The 18,446-nt window shown below is 37.4% G+C and overlaps 1 protein-coding gene across 1 annotated transcript in view; it reads left to right on the top strand.

The window, feature by feature from the left end:
- Arl5 (ADP-ribosylation factor-like 5) overlaps positions 1 to 18,098 on the top strand; it is a 102,739-nt gene extending 84,641 nt beyond the window's left edge. Inside the window, exons 3-5 of the mRNA XM_081737219.1 lie at positions 4,812 to 5,020; positions 10,714 to 10,949; positions 17,037 to 18,098. Coding sequence (XP_081593345.1) covers positions 4,812 to 5,020; positions 10,714 to 10,949; positions 17,037 to 17,085 — 494 coding nt within the window. The 3' untranslated portion in view covers positions 17,086 to 18,098. The remainder of the gene's footprint in view (positions 1 to 4,811; positions 5,021 to 10,713; positions 10,950 to 17,036) is intronic.
- Positions 18,099 to 18,446: the final 348 nt, after the last annotated feature.

Here is an 18,446-nt window from a genome sequence, read left to right as displayed (position 1 = left end):
TCATGAATAAAATCAAAGGTGTGTTAACCCGTCTGTAAAAGATAGTTTTGAGATCTCTGATTGAGAAATACTATTTTAATTGTGTGTGTCGTCATGTAGACAAAAGACACACGTGTATAGTAAATTTTATTAATAAGAAGGTACTGTCCTCTTACAACGAAAATAAACATCAACTAGGTTATTACTTATTGAAAAATGATTCTTGTTTATACAGGAATTAATAAATAAACTTTTGATATACAAGTGGCCTTCCTAGGGCATCTGCGGACTTAAACACGTAACACTAGACTCATGTGAGGAGTTTGTTATTCATAGTCAAATTAAAGGATAAACATATAATATTGCACTTAGAGCTTAGGTTAGGTTAGGATTTAGATTTCTGGGCTTTCGGCATCTAAGGCCATTTAGCCCTTCACGTTTTGAGGGATGACGTCCCTCGGCGAGCACACTATCCGGGGAAAGGGAAGGAACAAAGGATGGGGGAAGGAAGGAAGCGGCCTGGGACCTATAAGTTAGGTACCACCCCAGCATTTGCCTGATGTGAATGAGGAAAACCCAGGAAAATCTCATTCAGGTTGGCTGGCCTGAAAAAGCGTTTTACACTTTTTCGACCGAATGACCCCACCGGGAATCGAACCTGGGACCGCTCGCACCGAAGGCGAGAGCATTAGGGACTATGCTACGCGGGGCCAATACTTAGAGCTTTTGGCTGCATGAGAGAGAGAGAGAAATGAAATATATTTCAGTTTAACGTTCCATGATTATCCTTTTAGGCTAAGGAAGACGAGTGATGAAGGCAAGTGAATGATGGAAGAATTGGTGGAATGATAATGTGGGAGGAAACGGGAGTATCCCGAGAAAACCCATGGTCACGATATTGTCAACCATAAACTAACTTAGCCGGGGATCGAACCACTGACCCCACGCACCAGAGGAGCTCTACTACTGAGCTACTGTGCCCCCCCCCCCCCAGAGAGTATGAATGAATGTATATAGATCTGTTCTCTCCACCATGAGAGGAGAGGTGGTACATAAGCACGTCATAATTTACTTGCTCCAATCTTCCTCTCTAATATAAGTGCGGACCATTAAACTAAAGATTATACGTAGTTACCTTTAGTTTTTTTTTTCTTATTATTTCTTAGTTTTATGAGGCAAATTCCAAGATGGTGTTCCGAATTACGATAAAAACCTTGAATTTTAAAAGAGAGGAGTCGTTTCCGCTGTTCTAGTAGCTAGTGTGTGCACCTTTGACACGTCCCAGGTTCGATTCCCGGTGGGAGAGGTTAAACTTTGAACGCGTTACAGTGGTTTGCAGTTCATTTTAAGCTATGTCCAAATTTCATACAGCTTCGGTGCTGGAAAGGTACGGTAATTAACAAACAATAAGGATGGACTAAAAATAAGTATTCATTTTTCTGTCAAAATATTACTTGTATTAATTTGACTGTTGAATTCTAAGTCATATTAAATTGATGCGAAGAGTTCTTCATAGAAGTAACAACAGACCGTGACTTTAAAAACAAACAAGAAAGAAATAATAGTAAAAACGTGTCATTTTACCTGTCTCTACCATGTGAAAGTGATCTTTCAGGAAATGAGTCTGTTCGTCTTTCGCGTGTTTGTACTTGGAGAAACGACTTGCTGTTAGCGCAATGATGCGAGGTTTAATTACTATACAAGCATCATCAGCAAATAAGAATGTGATATCGTAACAGACATCACTATTCGTGTAAAAAGGTTAGATTTATTTTTTCGCAGTGATTAAATTGTGAGACACTTGAGGAGGATGAACTACCACTCCAATTTTGTAAGAGGAGTCTTCCCTCTCCCACCAAATTGTTCAATTAAAACTAAACGCCGTTGATCTCGACATTTCCAAGTATTTTGTAGTGATAATTCTAAAATTACACACACATAAGATGTGAATAATTGTTTGGCTTACCCCTATTTTTCGCTCTGTGTGAGATCCGCATGTATCGAATGTTCATTTAATAGTTAATTTATATTAACCACTTAAGTGGGTAACCCATCTTCAGACGCTGCAAGATATGTACAATTTGCACTTTTACCTGTGTAAAGACGCAAGTTATTTTTGTGCCACTCCTGTGAATGAAAGTTCCCAACTGAAGACAATACATTTAAGCGTTGGAAACTTTGGTTGAGTTTCTTACGTTTTTCCCTGATAACTTTTCTATATGAACTGGTAGTCTATATTTGGAGTACAATGACATCTTGCAATAGAAAATCCAAACGTCTCTTCGATGTAGGAACAGTAAAAGTAATAACATAGTAGAACACTTTAGTTGAAAATAAATGTGATATAATTGCATCATATATGTATTATACTTATCACGAAACTAAAAACTTCATTTAAAAAACGAAAACTGATTTTTCGGGAGAAAGATTCTCATTTTGCCATTCGACTCGTACTGCATAATTACACACTTAGGAGTTAAGATTTGTTACTGGAGTAAACCAATATGATTTAAGCTACGACTCGCGTAAAGATAGCATTTGGTCAAATCCCCCAGCGATGACAGATTTTAATCTCTGTTCGTATTGATTGTACTGTATTGAGTTAACGAGCAATTTGCAGAAGAGTACTAGGGAATCATAGGCGTAACGATAGCCATTAGTGGTTCGACCTTTCTGATGCATATTCATATTTGTACAATGTGTTCGTGTTAAGCAGTAACTTCATACATTAAAAAGAAAACTAACAGATAAGCCGGTAGCAATGTCGTTCTATCGATATCGCACGTACGAGTATCCAGGAAAGAAGTAAACTACCAATTAAATTAGTTAATCCATGCTACTTCCTTTCTCTTACATACATAGTTGATGTCAAAGTTTCGTGAGCCAAGTGTAATAGAATAAGCACATTAGCTGGGGATCACTCAATGCAAATGCAGATGAAAAAAAAAAAAAAAAACTAACATGCCATAAAAACACAGACGCATTAACAGCATCGGAAACAGGTTAATGCGGGATACTATCACCCCGAATAGGCACTCATATCTTGCACCAACACACTATGCTAACGATCAGGTTGTTGAAAAGAGATCTTGGGGCCAGCTGATTCCACTTCTTTTCAGAGCTTTCTTTGTGTTCTAAGGGAGGGGACAGTTGGCGGCTCCAACATGTCTCCCTAGTACATACCAAGCATGTTCAATCGGGTTTATGTCGAGAGATCATGCTGTCCAGTCGATGCGTTGAATGTCGTCCGTCGCTGGATAATTATCCACTAGGTTCGTTCGATGGACATTGCCATCCATGAGCAGAAAGTGTGAGCCAACTTGTGCCCGTGAAAACTCTACGCAGGGATGTAGAATCTCATCGTTGTACCTCTGGGGAAATGATGGATCCTGCATCGAAAATGTGCAGGTCCATACGACCACTGACCATAATGCCTGGCCAGATGAGTACGCTAGTACCACCATACCGATCCTAATGGGAATTACTCTGTAGACTATATCTGGATTCATCCGTGAACAGAATGCAGCTCAACTGGCGATGTTCTCTACCCTACTATAAACCTACTCTTTTGTTCGCTGGAGTCAGTAGAACACATGTTACTGGTCGTCGGGCGTACAAACCACTGACACCCAGTCTCCGGTGCATAGTTTAGCACGACACTATCACTTCTGAGGCGGTTGCAAGCTCCACTGACAGTTACCTTGCAGGGATAATTTGGTTAAAACGCGCAGTTATGGCCAGATATCGATCCTGTTGTGGAGTTACCACACCTGGACAATCTCCACCGGTTCTGTCCTAGACACGACACTTTGTGACTTATGCTACTGCTTTCTGTATGTCATCTCATTCCAAGCGCCCGATAATGCGGCTCTTGCTAAATGTACCCAGACGACTTCTTTCACCATATTCCTGTTATCTGTTAACCCATTCATCTCGGCAGTACCCTCCGCCTACTACAAAAGACTTACACAGAATTTACGAATTTTGGCTGCAAGCAATAATGTTCAGTTTCTTTCCATAGAGGGTCAAGCTGCTGCTTTTCATAGCCGATTCAATATAAAGCAATATGTCGGTCCGCCACGCTATTCGTGCTCGCGTTATTCTTCCCGGTCCTTACATTCAACTCGCATTATGCTTACGTTTTGGATAGTAGTGTACTAAGCAAACCGCTGAATGAACAGACTATAGTACTTCATGATTTAACGACAGTGTAATTGAATTTATCTTAGCAATATTAAGTTTCGTCATATACAAAATTTACTAGAGATGATATCAAGAATACATCAATCGTCAAAGTCAGTGGAATTGTATAAAAATAAAATCACGATGCCAGACACCTGTTCTTTGCATAGATTGTATGTGAAAGTTATTGATGAGGATCATTCAAGAACTTCAGGAATAGTTTTCGTCAAGTAGGCGATAATAATTATTCCAAATTTCGTGAATAAACCCTAAGTCTTGGAGAAGAGTTTGTTATCGTTCGGTTGGATGGTGTATTATTGTGTTCTTTCTTGAAAATGGTGATGAAGGTTTCAAATTGCGTTTTGTGTAATAGAGGTTAAATGTGTATTACATTATGTTCATGATATATAAAGAATTATGGGATTTGTGGGAGAACTATATTTAAAGTAATAAACATAATTGAAAATTAACATACTATGTGCTGGTTGTTAGGCAGAAGCAGAATTACACACGTGATCTCTTGTAAGTATTCTACATTGTTAAGGTATTAGTCTTTCATACTCAACTACAATAAGAGATCAAGTAGTAACGAGAACAAATCCTATTTTTCAAAATAAGTTAATACAAATAATGTCTTTATTTCTTTTCAGAGCATAAAATAGTAATGGTTGGGTTAGATAATGCAGGAAAGACGACAATTCTTTATCAGTTCCTCATGAATGAAGTAGTCCACACGTCCCCTACCATTGGTTCCAATGTTGAAGAGGTCGTATGGAAAAACATTCATTTTATCATGTGGGACCTCGGAGGACAACAGTCTCTACGAGCTGCTTGGAGCACTTACTATAGTAATACAGAGGTAAGAAACATCAATATAGTATACTATAATTGTAAATCTTTTCTTACAGATGCTTTAAAATCGAGAAGGAACAGTGTTGATACTATATCAAATAAATAAATAAAACTTTCTCAAATGTAAAGCGAATAACGTCCGATGTTGTGTTTAAGTGTGTTATATCTTGAACATCCTCAAAGGGGCCGCGGTGGCTCAGTGGTAGAGCGTTCACCTCTGGTGCTTGGGGTCCCGGGTTCGATCCCAGCCCCCGCCAAGTGAACTTTGTGGTGGACAAACACCGTGTGCGTGGGTTTTCTCGGGGTTCTCCCGTTTCCTCCCACTTTCTTCATTCCACCATTTTCATTCATCACTCATCATCACCGTCTCCTTTAGCCTAACCGGCATAACCGTGGGACGTAAAACTTAAAGATTTCATTTTTTTTGAACATCCTCAAAAGTGGATAGTAGAAAGTAGGAAACATTTTCATCTAGATCCGAAGTTACCGTAAAAAGCGGTGAGAATTTCATTGTGTTTCAGTTGCCAGTTCTAATCAGTTCTAACAGTAAATTTTCGTTTTGATTATTTAGAATATCTAGGTGGCATAATGTAATCCACATTCGATTTATAAGATGTCACATCTAGCTGAATGTACTTTACTGCTTTCAGCAAAAACATTTTTAAGACTGAAAAGGTGTTTCGGAAACCGGTATACAGAAAATTTTCGATTCCCTATAAATTGAACACTGAACATTGTGATCTTTCAAAATTCAAGTTCACATGACTAGGTGTTGTCTGAAGACGTTTCCAAGTGTCCATCAGCTTAACTAATCTGATTTTCACGAAGCTTTGCACTCCTTGTAAACAATGCAGACTGCAGTGCAGAAATGTTGCCAACTAATTAAACAAAAAATATTATATGCAAATTTGTGCTAAGAAATGAATAAACAAACTGAAGGGGGAAAAACAATGAGATTAAAAATAAAATGCATGGGCTTGTGATAAGAGAATCAGGAACCATTTTCTCTCGTTTGCAGTGGCGTACGAACTGCTCTCCTGATTCTTTGAACTACTATATAAACGCAGACACGCATCAGGAGGGAAAAGAGCAGAAAGTTGAATTTCTTCTACCAGTGTAAATTACAACTAAAACTTATTATCCCCACTCCTAACGTTTCCTCTAGCTGAGAATCTACCTAAAATGTTAGGATTCAAAGCCACTGTTACATGATGACTTAATATTCGTACTAGCAGATCAATGGTTGGATGGATGGATTAAAGTTTATCGTCCCCTTCAACAACAAGGTTCTATAAGATTTGGACCTACAGCAGAACGAGTGATCCGAACTACATGAATTTCGTCCGGAAATCGAACGCGAGTCTCCCGCCCGACGACGCGTACGCGGATCATATAGCCACAAAGGAGTTAATTATCAGATCTAGAAACATGTGCAGTTGTACTCACGACTTCTATTCAAAATTGAGCTCTTGGGGGGCCGCGGTGGCTCAGTGGTAGAGCGTTCACCTCTGGCACATGAGATTCCTGGTTTGATCCCAGTTCACGCCAAGTGAACCTTGTGGTAGACAAACACCGTGTGCATGGGTTTCCTCTGGGTCCTTCAGTTTCCTCCCACTTTCTTCATTCCAACATTTCATTCATGTTTTCATCATCACCGCCTCCTTTAGCCTAACCTGCATAATCGTGGGACGTAAAACTCGAAAATGTCATTTCATTTCATTTCAAAATTGAGCTCCTTGTACGGTTCCTTTATAGGCGAGCGAGTGCTTGGAACAAGCAATTGTTCATTCTGCAAGAACTTCAAAACTACTGAATTTACTTATTTATTGAATAGAGAATTTGTTTTATTTCCTTTGTTATATGTAATAAAATACCTATAAAATATATTTTGAATCCTCGTGACTTATCCTTTCATTTGATATCTAAGAGAAAAGTTACGCCATAAACTAATATCAGTCATGAGAGTATGAAGACTCTATCGACATCTTATTCAACAAATTCCAGGAAACTTTTTAGATTCTACATAGGAATAAAGACACATTATTTAACATGCACATAGTACCTGCTCTTAATTTCACTGCAGCCAGAAAAAAAATAAGACTCGAAAGTTATGAACATTCCTATCCAATATTATAAAAATTCTTAAATGTTGAAGATTCCAGTGTACATTATTTCATTTCTGGCTTCGAATATTCGGTTTTTGCATCTTTTAAATGGTCATTTATTCTGATCGCATTTTAAAAAGGCGATATACAAATTATAACTGAAAAAATAGCCTCATATTACTTCATAATGAATCACTAAAATAGGTTTTATCCTCTTTAACTTCTCTCTATCCCCCTCTCTCTCTCTCTCTCTTTCTCTCTTTTTTTTTAATGACTATTTCCTCATTTCTAATGAAAGGTCAAACAAAGATCTGAAATACTATAAGGAACTTATTATCTTCAATAAGAACAGCGAGTTCACTTGATTTCTCTTTTTCAATTTCTTAGCCCACTTTCATGAAATGACACAACTGTTTGACAACCATTCTTTATGAAAAACTGAAAAATAACTATGAGTTAGCAACATTGAAAATGAGACTAATAACAGTTTATTCTTCCATGAGCAAATAGTACACAACAAATGCAATGTATTATGGTAATTAATGTGTTGTTAAGGCACAGTAAGAACATTTAGGTTTCAACTCAAAGTATGTATCTATATGGGATCGAAATCTTGAACCAAAATCGAATTTGTAACAGAAAACTGTTACAACAAATGACAAAACACACGAAGTGCGCGCCACAATTTAAAGATGTCGCCCAAGGAAGCCAGCAGGTTACCTGCTGCTCCGAGTTATTCTGTTAAACATAAACAAGGCAAACCCGTAAGTGCAGAAGAAAAGCAAATACTTTATCAAACGATATCAACGTTGTTCAATTCACTTCAAGAAAATTAAGACCTATAATAGCTAATTTTCATGTTCTCATAGAATATTTATTTACTTACTTTGAAGTACTGAAGTTAGTATCTGTACATTCGCATGCTATACAATGTAAGAAAGCACATCAATAAATTGAACTTAAGGGGGAAAAGTACCATCTGTTTTTCATGGATATGCATAATGATTTAGGTAATTGATGAAAAAGAAATAATCTCCCATAATGATAAATATGCTTGCTGTTACATACCAGCACCATCTCTTTATCGTTCAGTTGACAATTTGACATAACTAATTGTAATTTCATCTATAATTACAGTTTGGAGAAAAATAACAATGTTCAGTTGTTCTTAAAGGAGGGGGGATTATATAGTATTGTGTATTTTGCCTTACATCACGGCAATGGTGTGAGAGTGAGACGAGTAATGCACACCGCAGTAGCAGAAATTCATGCACGTGCTGCAGCAGAAATATTGCGGGAAACAAACGAAACAATTTCCTCTTCACCAATCAGCAAATAGTCGTGCGCGCAGTGATACAACATCAAGTTACGCGGTTTGTTTTTGAAAGGTGCAAAGGACTGTGAAAAACGCTTTAGACAAATACTTGAAGAAAGTCGTTAGTAGATTCCTAAAATACCAGTGTGCATGTGTGAGCAGTCTTATAGGGGACAAATTGAATCTTCTTGGGTTACAGTCTAAATCGGGGTTTCTTAAACTTAACAACGCACAAACAAATTCAAGTTGACATTAGTGTGTGTGTTTGTCGGCAACATGCTTCGGCAAAAACTTTCTGTATTTGATAATCATTCCGTTGGTACCTACACGGGACCTAAGAAATTGTGGATGCGATTCCTTTCTGAATAGAGGTTTATCTGGTTAGAATGTCGTATGTTGTTCTTTATGCCGATATTCTTTTACGAGCCATTCAATTTAACGTTTTAATAAGGGAAAAATTATAAAAACTCTTAACAGCTTATATAAAGGTGTTATAAAATATTCTTGGTAACCTTCAGTTAATTTTCAACTATTTTTGTATTTTCTTCCATTAATATCAGGATAAAATTAGTACCATATTTTTACTAGTACGGCTGTTTTAATTAGTACCATATTTTAAAATGTAGCGTGTATCAAAAGTTTGGGGTCATAGGCCAGTTTCGTTATGAGTTAAAGACATGAAAAATGGAAAGAGGAAAGTTGTTGGAAATAGATGATTTTCAATCTAAAATGGATTTTTTCCAAGCACATCAGCCATTTGAGCTCCACACTAGTAAGGCGCCCAATGTTAAAAGGCAGCGTTGCCAGTTCAGCAAGCTGTTTTCTTGTGTCCTTACCATACCAATAATACAACATTGGTAGGAAAAGGATTCGAGGTGTTCTTGATTCATTGAAATAACGATGTACTGTACATGTTCCCCGTGTTATTTTTGGTGCTCTTTTACGTTCCGTGCGGACAGCCGACTGAATTGGAAACGTTGCTTTTTCATTTTAACACAGGGCCCTTATATGGAGCCTAAGCGACTGAAGCGATTCCACCGTATTAGACTGAAAGCCACATATTTCCTCTCTTTCCATTTTTTTCATACCTTCACTCATAACAGAGTTAGCCTATGGCTTCGGACTTCCCGGTATAAGTACACTGGTATATGGTCAAAAGATCTCTTTTAAATGATAAATTTGTTTTCGAAGTGTGGTTCGTAGAACATTCTAACTAATAAAAATGGTCCCCAATTGAACTAAACGCAAGTTTGAGAATCGCTGATATATGGTATGCAAGATGATACGGTAATACATCGACAAATTGAACGAGGTGATAATAGATACGAAATTAAACAAAAAATCTAATTAACATGGGTCGAAAGCGACACTGTTTTGCCTTAGAGACGTTTGAAAAGCGATGACGATGCCGATATAATGGCGAATATCTCACGAACGCGGAAAGATCACTATCGGCTCAAAAGATTACACAGAAAATCCAACCAGAGAAAGCAGTGACATAATGTAGGGGCAGAGCGATCGCTGCGAAACTGAGGTCTGTACATGTGATTCTCAATCTGTTTGTAGGGATCCTTATTGCGCGGCAATCCTTTGCCACAATATGTACGTCATTGTACTTGTCTGATTCGATTTTCTGTGTAATCTTTTGACCTGACAGTGATATCTTTCCGCATTCGTGAGATATTCGCCATTATATCAGCGCCTTCGCCGCTGTTTGAACGTCTCTCATGATTAAACGGTGCCACTTTCGACCCATGTTATATATTTTAACTCAATTTCGTCGCTATTATCATCTTTAGTTTGTCGGTATATTATCGTACCACTCTGTATATTAAGAGTTTCCAAATTTTAAACTGTAGTGTGGAGCCTCAAGTTTCATAAACGAGGTTCTTTTTAATGATGTAAACATAAGACATGGAACCCACACTTAATTCTTGTGAATAAACTCTAAAAATTGCCATTATGTGTAAAGAACGATCTGTAATTTTCGAAGAATAATCAAAAAATCCTGGTCATCCACCTGTCATATCCATAAGTGGAAGTAAATTAAGAAAAATAGAAAGTACTTTTAACTTTTTAATACATCTATTTCAAACGAAAATACGGAATTGTCCTACCTAATGGCTGTGAAGGTACACTTTTTTATACAGAGGGATGAGAGTGGCCAGGATTTTTCGAACAAAAGATTATGGATATCGATTTTTCAATTGTAACTCGATGTATATAATATCTTAAATCTAATTTAATATATAAAATTACTTTTTTTTTTTTTTTAAATAGTTTGTCATAGTGGTAATAGACTCTACTGATCGAGAACGGTTAGCTGTCACGAGAGAGGAATTGTATAGGATGTTAGCACACGAGGAGTTGGCCAAAGCAGCGGTGCTCATCTTTGCCAATAAACAGGATTTAAAAGGCTCAATGTCAGCAGCGGAAATCAGTAAACAGTTGGACCTCACTTCCATAAAGAAACACAAATGGCAAATTCAGTCCTGCTGTGCTTTGACAGGAGAAGGGTAAGTCTCCTATTTCTGTTTCATTTATTGACTTAATCACTTAAAAATTTTATTGAGGTTACAATTGGCAAAACTAGGAAAAAGAGTGTTGTAATAATGTGTATATTAAAATGCTAAATTTATTTGTTTCTGGCCAATTCTTTTGATAATGATATCACGGAAACTGCAAGCTCTAAAAAGATGCTGCTTTCACTGATCAATTGCAAATTTTGTGTAGATTATTCAGTTCTAATTGAATATTTAAAGATGGCCGTTATTTCTTTATTACATTTTTTTTGGGGGGGGGGGATACACTGGAAGTATTGAAATTTTAGAAAATTAAAGCATCATATCATATGCGTTATACATTCCAACACAACATAGTTGTACACAGGGGTTGTATATCTCTCAGGCGTTTGTTTCATGTGCAAATAATAGTAAAAAACGAAGGATAACCATTTCTCCAGTTTAAGATGAAGCTTTGTTTGGAGTGTTGTGCCCGATGAATACCATATACTACTGACATTATATTAGTTGTGTGTGTAATGTATTTGCTGATTACATACTGCATGCAAGAAGAAAGAAAACACTGATCATACATGAATTAGAAACTCCAACCGGAAGTAGGCTCAAATCTTGCAAACGTTGCGAGATATTGAGAAAATAATCGAAAAAACAATAATTTCAAAGGCTTCACTGATAAGAGTATTATAGCTGACTTGACAGGAAACTAATTAATCAAGTATGTGTGACTGTTTTAATGTGCCCTCGTTCTGTATCCTTCCGTTCCATTCTGGACCAGTCTTGTCTCTTGAGTCATACAGTGCACCAGGACTGTTTAATAATTTCCTTTCAGTTTTTACTCTGTTGTTGTTATTTGTCACTTTCGTGCTTTGGCTTTGACCAATATCAAACAAATTTGGCACGAAAACTGGATCATCAATGAATTACCTGCAAATCAATATTAGTCCAAATTTGATAGTGCCGTTCCTGAGAAATTAGGTAGTCACTCAATTGGCCTGTGTTCTGTTTAAATTTGGTCTTTCTTTCTTCAGTCTTGTAGAATAGTATCTGGGAATGATCAGTATTAGTGGTTCTGTTAATATTTTTAGGCTTTTTTTTTTTTTTTTTTTAATTCGTCAGTTTCAACCAGATCTCAACAGAAATTGGTGGGACATCGAAGTAAGGCAATACACTTTCGTACCAATTTTGGACCAAACCTGTAAATAAAAGATATTGGTCAAAGATATCGTTTTGAAATCGGTTTTCCGGTCTAATTTAGGCATCAAAAAGTGCAATGTTGCTCTAATACAACAACAGCTAATCTGTTATCTTGTCCGCATACTTTTCCAGCGAATTCTCCTATAAATTTAACACATATTTGTACTGTTTGAGGGGACAGCTGAGGTTTATGCATTCGAAACTCAGGCAAATTTGAAGGGTAAGGGGAAAAAACAAGGAATGTCCATGCATGTGCTTTACCGGCTGCTTTGTGCTATCTGTTGGTGACTCTTGGTAGTATTTGATTGTATATGCCATGCGCGCGTAAATGTAGAAATATCCATGTAAAAAGGGACGAAAGATTTAATAACCCTATTCTTTGTACGTGATTTCCAATATTAAAATGCCGTTTGCTCAAAAATGTAATTTTGTGACATTCCTTCTTTTTTCCCCTTACCCTTCATTTTATTTTACACAAATAATGAAATATTTTCTGTTGTGAAATTTTCTATTAATGACAGCTTACAATTCATCCAATCAATTAGCTCAATGTATCCTTGGATTCATAATGCATCGAGGAAGGCATAAAAGTTCCAACAGATTTCCTCTTCGTCTGTTGAGTCCTAACTTTCACTGTCCTTCAGTAACCTGACTCGTATGCGTTGTTTATTAGCCATTATCACCGCCAACATACTCTCAGGATGGCAGAAGAAGCGTTTCTCGTAATCCGTAGATGATTTTTTGCCAAATGCCTCGTTGCTTGCAAGACTTTTAGATGTGCTTTCTACCGTTTTCCTCTTAAGTGTACCTCGTACCCCTCAAGCTAGCATATAAATCTCTGCTTCCCTATCCTACTGGCAGTATTACAATAAAGCCCTTCTGGTAAAAATTTGAAACTTCTATTTGGTCTAGGAATTAATTCGTGCGATTGGTACGCACACATTGAAGCTGTAGTACAAACACAAAATACATAAATACCTTAAGAAAAATATTGTCCATCGCTAGCCACCACTTTCGCCCATCTGTCAGGCAATGTACGGATTCCGTGGCGAAAGAAGTCCTCATCCTTGGAAGCGATCCAGTCAGAGACCCATGTTTCGATATCTTCTGAAGAAGTAAACCGCTGTCCAATCAAATCGTTGTCCATGCAATCGAACAAGTAGTAGTCCGAAGGAGCAACGTCTGGTGAATACGGCGGGTGGGGTAAAACTTCCCATCCGACATTTTCTAAATAGGTTTTGACCGGTTTTGCGACATGTGGGCGAGCGTTATCATGTTGAACAATAAGTTTATCATGTCTGTTCTCCCATTCTGGTCGTGTTCTGGCCAGAGCTTGCTTCAAACGCATTAATTGTCGTCGATAACGTTCTCCATTCATAGTTTCACCCGGTTGCAGCAGCTCATAGTACACCACACCTTTCATATCCCACCATATGCACAGCATAACCTTTGCACAGTGAATATCTCGTTTTGGTTGTGATGGACCTGGTTCACCTGGTTTCACCCAGGCCTTTTTTCGTTTAGGGTTCTCGTAATGGATCCACTTCTCATCACCCGTAATAATTCGATGCAGAAACCCCTTTCTGCTCTGTCGTTGAAGCAGCAATTCGCAAATGGTTTTTCGTCTTTCAACGTCTCTGTCTTTCAATTCATGTGGAACCCAATGTGACATCTTTTGAATCATTCCCATGGCTTTCAAGCGTTTGGAGACTGTTGTTTGATCAACGCCTAATGCTGCTGCAAGTTGTTCCTGCGTTTGACACGAATCCTGCTCGAGCAATGCTGTCAATTCTTCGTCTTGAATTTTTTTTTGGCTGTCCAGCTCGCTCTTGGTCTGCCAAGCCGAAATCACCACTTCTAAACCGTGCAAACCACTTCTGACACGTTGGCTCAGCTAGAGCATGGTCACCATACACTTCCACCAAAATACGATGACTTTTAGTCGCACTTTTCTGCATGTTAAAGTAATGCAGCAGGACACCCCGCAAAAACACTTTATCAGGCACAAATTGCGCCATGTTCACTTAACTACAAACTGGTGTTGTTGACGCTTTAATCCACTGCCCTATACTACGAACGATACGCGATGACAGGGGTTTGCAACACATGTGTGGATACACGGAACTGTGGGACGCTCCGTTCGTTGCGCTATCTCTTGTCCACCCGCACGAATTAATTCCTAGACCAAATATTTAAAGTATAATGAAAACTCCGTAGATGGCAGAATAATGCAATTTTTTTTTAATACTCTGCATTCAACGTTTTCACGATCCCACTCAGGGTAGACATTTGGCGAGTGCATACTCGGGCTCCTTCCTTGAAGGGTTAATATTAAACTAAACAGTAGCATACATCTTCACAATGTAAATGGCTAGGATGAATCATTTTATTCCTAGTACTCGTTTGAGAAATACAGTCGTAATACATGTCAAACATGGACCAAATAGTCTAGTAAAGGAAACGCGTTTTCTGTCATCCTGGGAACATGTTGGCGATGGTAGAGACTAGAGACAACACAAACGAGAGTAAGATTACAGGAAAATAGTGAAAGCTAAGAATCATCAAACGAAGGGCAAATATATTTAAGCTTTTATGCCTCCCTCAATATATTTCGTTGCCAAGGACTACATTGAGCTGATTGTTTCGACGAAATATAAGCTGTCATCCCACCATCCCCACCAAGTTTGACAACAGAAAATATTTAATTATTTATGCAAAATAAAATTCTACCTGGGTTTTGAACATCTAAACTTAACCTGTCACACTCCGAGCAAAGATCTGTTACACTTTTGAGAATCCGCAGGAAAAGTGTGCAGGCAGAATAACAGAGATAGTTATATTAGAGCAACAGTGCATTCTTTTATGCCTAAATTAGACCAGAAAGTAAATTCCAAGATTAGGCACTTGTCTGATAATGGAGGAAAAACAGGATTTAACATGGTCTAAATGGTCGGATAGTTGGGTAGGATGTGAGTGGAGCTTGAATTGCAAGCACCTCCACGTGGTGAGATCTGGGTTATTTTTAGCAAAAATCATTGCGAAGTGATCGAAGAGTTATAAATTACTGTTTTCATCTCAGATTTAAATATATAAAATCACTTTAAAACAATCAGTAAAAAAATGGAGTTTATATATATATCGAATGAATATGTTCCAAGTACCACTTAAAAATAAAATTTTCACCTAACTTTAGGCCCTTTGCGCGAGCTGAAAAGTAAATATAGGATTTTTTTTCAATATTTTCCCGTTTATTAACATGCGAATTCGCAACTTTTCCGTACTATTAAAGATAGATATTCGAAATTTGACTTAGCATACGCGCCTTTGGCGTGGGAGGCCCGGATTCGATTCCCGGCGGGAGCTCATGTGGTTCGGATTCCACGTTAATCAGTAGGTTCACGTCTCATATAGCCTCTCTGCTGAACGGGACGTTAAACTCAAAATCAACTCAACTCGAAATTTTACTTTTTTCAATCCACCGTGATGACACAGTAAAACATTTACCTACGTGTACAAGTAAAGCTTTCAAAAGAAATACAGTACAGTCTCGATTATCCGAGCTAATGTGAATCGGATCTAACTCGGATAAGAAAAAACTCGGATGGATACATAGAAAATTTTGTACAGTATTTGTTATTGTTGTTCATTGACTATTTCTCGCTGTTATTTATTATTACTGTATTTATTATTTTTATTCGACATGTAAGTACAGTACTTACGTAAGTAAAACACAATACAAATAAGACACTGTTTAGCATATACAGTTTTTTTTAAATGCCTTTCGTACTCTTCTTCTTCGTTTCTTGGCCGTTAAATTGTGAAGACATCGTGACACCATAATAGCAGCTGGTGCCGTGTCACCTTGCTGTTCGACGCAGAACAGTACTTTCTCGATCGCGATCAAACCATTCTTGTGGCTGATACTTTCAACATTTACCATTTTATTGTCGTCTTCGTCACCCGAACTGTTACCTTGTGTGACCAAATTTACGAATGTTCTCATTAGACAGTTCGTACTGTTCATCATCTCGCATCCAATCACTCACATCTTCATTTGAAGGGTAAGGGGAAAAAATAAGGAACGTCCATGTGTGTGCGCTTTAACGAGTACTAGAGCTTTAGAGATTGTGCCTATCTGTTAGTGACTCTTGGTACTATTTCACTGCGTACAATAACGAATGAACAATAACTTTTGATTTTAATAAGCAATCGTTCTTGTAATTCATCCCTGTTCTTTTTGTACACGGTTTTCAATGTTATAAAGCCGTTTCCTCGAAAATGTAGTTTTGTGACATTCCTTGTTTTTTTTTCCCCTTACCCTTCATGCCTCTGTTACCTGTAGCCTGTTTAAGAATCTTCACATGATGTAGAATTAGTAGATTCTCGAGTTTATGCCATCCTTGTGATGTCATTATTTGGCGAAATATGTTTCCAGCTTTTCAGAATGAAAGATTCTTTCACATTGTCTCAAGATTCTATCAACCAGTAAATGACATCTTTTAGATTAACGTCTTTTAGCGTTTCGACAACTGTATTGTTATATTCTAGATCTTCCAATAAGTGTTTCATAAGTCACATGGTACAAACAAAATGTGGCAGTGTTGGGCGTGGTCGTTATCTTTACGTCAGCTTCACTTTTGCTCTGTTGCTGAAACAAAGGCTTGGAAACTGGATTTCGTTGTAACCAAACTGGGTTTTAAAATATGTATTTTATTTGTTTCGATGAAGCTCGGATAACACGGGAACCTGGGTTATTCTGATCTCTACTGTATATTGTTTTTTCTACATGTACAAGTAAAGCTTTCAAAAGAAATGTATTGTTTTTTAAAGCATTGTGTATAAATTACAACGCACTCGTATTGATGTTTTTCTTTTTTTGTTTTTCAGTTTGTATCAAGGTTTAGAATGGATATGTAGTCAGCTGAAGAAAAAATGACACCAGGAAGAGGAATAGGCTGGAGTCAAAGTAGACAAGGCTCTAGGGAGAGGACGCTCAAGCGAGAGACCAGCTGGGGAGGTCAGTCAGTGAGTGAAAGTGGAAGGGAACCAAAAAAAATTGTAGCGCCGACGTATTCAAAAGATGTTACTTGTAAATTGAGTGCATATTTGTTTTCTAAGTTCTCGTGTGTGTTGTGATTGTGTACTGATGAAAGAAAAGGTGTAATTTAACCAGGAATAGAACGCGAATTTTCTCTCATATTGAGAGTTAAAACAAGTGTTGTGAATCCAGTTTTGTTATGAAGTGCGTACAGGAATGGCCATTGATTGAACTTTCCGCGTGATTGATGATCGTAACTTAATCCATATCCAATCGTAATTCAAACATATAAAACAGTGAAAGACTTCTAATTCTTGCCCTTTACTTCTCTACCCTTCGTAATTTTCCCTTCGCCAACATGGTGCGTGTTTCTTTTTGTGTGTGAGTATCTGTGTGATTTGAGTAAATAATATAAGAAGACTGCGTGTATATTCATTGTATTATGCAATCTAATTATTAGTATAATGATTTTCTGTATTGAGTTATTCCAACTCTTCTGAAGTGTGCGTGCGTATGTGTAGTATTTGTGAACGAATATCAGGAAATGTGTATGTATGCCGGTAATTATTATTTCCAAGAACTTATAATTCATAATTTTTATTTTTTTCTGTTTGTTTATTTGTGATGCAAGATATAAGAATATCATGTGGTTAGTATGTAAACAGGATTTTGTAACAATGTTTTAGGAACCCCAAACAGTAGAGGCTTCTACACTTGGAGTAGTGACAAGAAAAAGGCATTTGAGAAAAAATGCAGAAAGAACTTCCATGAAGTAACTTTGAGTGTCTTTTGTTTTTTTCATTCTATTGGAACATGACATGTTTTATTTAGAAAAGTTTTAGTCCAAGTGGCCATAATTATTGTGGGTTTTTAAATCTTTAAGTCAGAGAAGTATATTTTATTTAAACAGATTTGAGAGTTATTTTTGTGTATTTACCTTCCATTAGACTCCTAAGTCCTCTGAACGTGATTTAACCTTATATTAGGATGTTCTTTCTTGTCCCGTCTACACACACACACACACGCATAAACACACTTTGGTAAATATTGTTTTGCGACACTTTTGTTGCATCTTGAGCTGAAGCATATAATCGTATTTAAAGTGTAGGGAACGATCTGAAGCGGCTGAATGGTATACAAAAGATGTCTGGTAGGTTCTTAAAAGGCGTTTGTTCTCGAATGCACGATGTACTCTCAAAAGGCCACTGAGAAATGCATTGTTTGTACATCTATGATCAAAGGTTTGTTGTCGGTTCTAT

This window comes from Thermobia domestica, chromosome 13, assembly GCF_964235325.1.
Source record: "Thermobia domestica chromosome 13, izTheDome1.hap1.1, whole genome shotgun sequence".
In the NCBI taxonomy this organism is placed as follows: Eukaryota; Metazoa; Arthropoda; class Insecta; order Zygentoma; family Lepismatidae; genus Thermobia; species Thermobia domestica.
Note: the sequence above shows the minus strand (reverse complement) of the source record. Positions and strands in the feature narration are given on the sequence as shown.